Source organism: Lactuca sativa, chromosome 4 (genome assembly GCF_002870075.4).
Source record: "Lactuca sativa cultivar Salinas chromosome 4, Lsat_Salinas_v11, whole genome shotgun sequence".
Lineage (NCBI taxonomy): Eukaryota > Viridiplantae > Streptophyta > Magnoliopsida > Asterales > Asteraceae > Lactuca > Lactuca sativa.
In genome coordinates this window covers 408,027,384-408,031,257 of record NC_056626.2, presented here as the reverse complement: position 1 = coordinate 408,031,257, position 3,874 = coordinate 408,027,384, and the positions used below count along the sequence as shown (strand labels likewise).

Below are 3,874 nucleotides of genomic sequence, written 5' to 3'. Positions count from 1 at the left end.
TGAATCGCGATGTCATCTACTTCCAAAATCATCAGTTCTGTTGATTTGGATGGTGATTTGATCGCTTCATCAACCAATAGTTCCAATTACTTCATCATCTTCTGCATATCTTCTTTGATTGTTCCGATTTCTGATTTGATGGTGCCAATTTCTGATTGCACCAAACCAATACTTGATTCCACTTCATCGACTATGGTCTGATTATAATTTCTGATAACTAATTTCAATTGACAATTGCAGATTTTCAATTGAGGATAGCTGATTTCAATTGACGATTTCACATTTCAATCGAGGATAGTTGATTTGAATTTAGTATTTAAGACTTTCAGTTGATGCTGTCAAAATGCCAATACTTTTGTTTTCTGAAAAAACACCAAAATTTTCTAGATTTCTTCCATTCTTGTTATTGATCCCATTATGGTGGATCACACACACTATAATACCAACAACCGACCCACTATTTGATTCTCTAGTCAATTTCCATCCTCCAAAAAAAGCTCTATGTATCCTGGTTTTTTAAGGTTAACGAATTGTTTACCTGATACGTATCTGCTTAGGTATCAAGTTGAATAAGGTGGTCTGGTCATTTTTTTTTACCAGGGAAACCGGACAAACAAAAGTTCAATGTCCTATTTAGCAGGACAACAATGATTTTATGCCTTTAAAATGGGAAAAAAATAACATCAATGACCTTTTAAAACAAAACATAATAATTCGTAGGGCCTCAGTGACATTAACCCAAAAAAAAAAAAAAAAACATATACTTGGTGTATATCTTCAATATTCGATCCCAAGACAAGTAACTTGGCTTTTTACATATTCATTTGTTACTATACATTATACATATGATCCAATGGGCAGGAACCTCATCACATTCACCCCACAACAGGGTTAGAGTTAGGATTAGGGCTCATCATCTTCTTTGATGAGCTACGAGTGTAAAGCAAACTTGGAAAACAACCCTGCATCCTCTTTGTCTTCACACCATAAGCATTAACATTATCACCATGGACAATTGTACTTTCCACTACTTTCCCGTTTTTGTTAACTGCTTCTTCTTCATCGTCTTTTTCAAATTCGTAGTTGCCTCTTAGACTGTCTTTAAAAAGATCAGAAAGTCTCATTTTCTTTTCAGAGCCATTTGGAGATGCTTCATGTTTATTAACGTTGTTGCCTGCAGAGAACTTATGGTGGATAGGAGTATTGCCTCTTGAATTTGATGGGGTAAATTCTGCATAAATAATTACCCCACTTAGAGAGAGACCACTCATTTAAAAAATAGTAAAAAATAAAGCATCTTACCACCATTAACACTCATGAAATCATCGTCACAATCAGATTCTAACCATGCTTGTGAGTCGAAAAATGTCTCCTCTTTACTACCTGCAGCTCAAATTCAAATTCAAATTATTTAACACACATATACTATACATGCGTATGTCATGTATCATGGGATAATGTTCTGTGGGCCATTCTTCTCATATACTAATAAGTTACATCGATATGATTGGTATTCTAAATTTTGTTTTCTAGTCAATTATTTAACACCATCGATCAAACAGAAACAGCAAAACATGATTTGAGAATGAAACAATAATTCTGAAAACACAAAGTTGTAATTATTTTAATGTTTTCAACCAAAAGATTTTACAGAATCAGAATATATATATATATATATATATATATATATATATATATATATATATATATATATATATATATATATTTTAAGATCGATCGTAACTTTGAAGATAGATAAGAATAAGAATTGCAATTTTTGTGCGAAACACAAGCAGTACATATCTTTTGACCAACTCTTTCCTAGCTTTTCCCCTTTTCCAAAACAAGCAAAGAACCTGACAACCTTTTCCATAGAATAAGCAAAATCTATACAATTACATTCCTACAAATGTAATTAAAGTAAAAGCTATAATTAAGATCATCAGAAAAAACCCCTTGATTATATCGAGTTAGATACAACTCATGAAATTAATAAAGAATCTAAAGATCGACAAAGACTCACAAATTAAATTACGCTACAAATGGAATAAAGAAAACTCACATATTCATCCAATAAAAGTCAAAAAGAGAGCTAAATCTCGTAAAATAAAGAAAAATAAAGGGTAGCTGGATATGAATTAAAGAGATGATGTTCGGAAGTAGTGTCTTAAACTGATTATTCATGGATCAAATAATTATTGCAACTTCAATGATCTTAAAACATCCAAACACACCATATATGTCTTAATTTGTGATAGTTAAAGCGCATATATATCGAAATACCCCTATACAAATTAACAAAGCAATTGAGGGATGAACACAAAGACATCAAAATCACAAATGAAAATTGGCGATGGTATACAGGAACAGAAATAATACCAAAATTGCGAAAAGAAGTGGTTGGGTGAGGAGGAGGATCGCCATTGATGATGGGAGGTTTGACGAGGTTGGTATCATTAGACCCAAACAAGACTTGTATCTTCATTGCAGAAGGCTTCTGGTGTGTTGAAACGCAAGTTCCCATCTCGATAATTTAATAACTGACGACAATTCTCGAGTTAATCAAGAGACACAGAACCTGTGATGATACTCTCGTTAGAGAGAGAGAGAGAGAGAGAGAGAGATAGAGAGAGAGTAAAGTATAAATGAAATGAATGGTGTGATTTGGCGTTACGCTTAAGATAACAAGGAAAACGGTTGTGAGTAGTAGAAACTAGAAAGCAGAAATGCCAAAATAAATCGAGAAGAAAATGGAAATGCTGGTAAATTGGTGATTGATTAAAATTAAAAAAGGGAAGCTGTTTGCATTAACCAAGAGCTTCCATGGTCCCCCCCTCCCTCCCTTTGAACTGTATTTAAAAGTTTTTTCTGTTTTTGTTTTTAGGCTTGATTTTGACATTCCTTGTCTGCATTTGGATTTTAGACACACGGAATGGAAAGGAGGAGGAGATATTTTTCATATCACTCATAATTTGTTCTTTTATATTTGGGTTGGATATGATTTGATTTCATGACTAATTGCGAATCAATAATATTTTTTTTATCATAATTACAATTTTGTTTTATTTAACATAACAACTGTATCATTCGTCATTCGTTTTCTTTATATAAAACATCATGTAAATTTAGAAGATAAAAACAAGTGGGATGGTGGTGATGAATGAATCATGATTTCTCAATGCTACTAAAGTCTAAAAGTGGTTAATTAAGCCTTTATGGAATTGTACTGTACAAGTGTAAGAAGCAGTAAGTGGGTGAGCGTCGTCTGTTGCCATGTGAGTAGAGTAGCGCGTCCAGCCCGGGTCTAAACCGCGGACACATGCTCTTAATATTTACCTAACTCCCCAACTTCCTTTTTCATGTGTTATTATCATATTTAATATTTTTCTTCTTTTGCAGAAAGTGGGACTTGGAAAGATAATTATTTTTTCAGTAAGTTTATATTTGGGTAATTTTTTTTTTTTTTTTTGTATATATCTAGTTAGCAAACTTGTTGGAAGTATTCAGATATGATCATTATTACCGGCTGTAGCAAGTTACGTCCTAGATGTGAACACTTTCAATAAGTTCGTTACATATAGATGTCTACAAAAAAAATAGATACCTAGATGGTTACCTATTACACGAATGGTCCCTGTGGTTTGGGGGAATTTATGTTTTTAGTCTCTAACTTATTTTTTTAACTCAGATAGTCCCTACTGTTTATTTTTGTTGCGCTTTTGATCCCTGTCTTACCTAAAAAGACTATTGTGCCCTTATAAAATTATTTTTTAATTAATTTTCTTATTTATATATTTTTTATATATTTAAAAAAATTAATAGACCTCGCATATTTGTATCTCTTCACCCACTAAAGATGAAGAGACAATGTATA

General features: G+C 32.4%; 1 protein-coding gene across 1 annotated transcript; it reads right to left on the bottom strand.

Annotated features, from left to right (window-relative positions):
* Positions 1 to 746: 746 nt before the first annotated feature.
* LOC111921480 (uncharacterized) lies at positions 747 to 2,801 on the bottom strand. Its single transcript, XM_023917062.3, has 3 exons — positions 2,380 to 2,801; positions 1,303 to 1,383; positions 747 to 1,231 (listed from the first exon to the last, which is right to left on the bottom strand). Exons 1-3 carry the CDS (start codon positions 2,522 to 2,524, stop codon positions 876 to 878), a joined length of 582 nt encoding a protein of 193 aa, XP_023772830.1. The 5' UTR covers positions 2,525 to 2,801; the 3' UTR covers positions 747 to 875.
* Between the last annotated feature and the right edge of the window lie 1,073 nt (positions 2,802 to 3,874).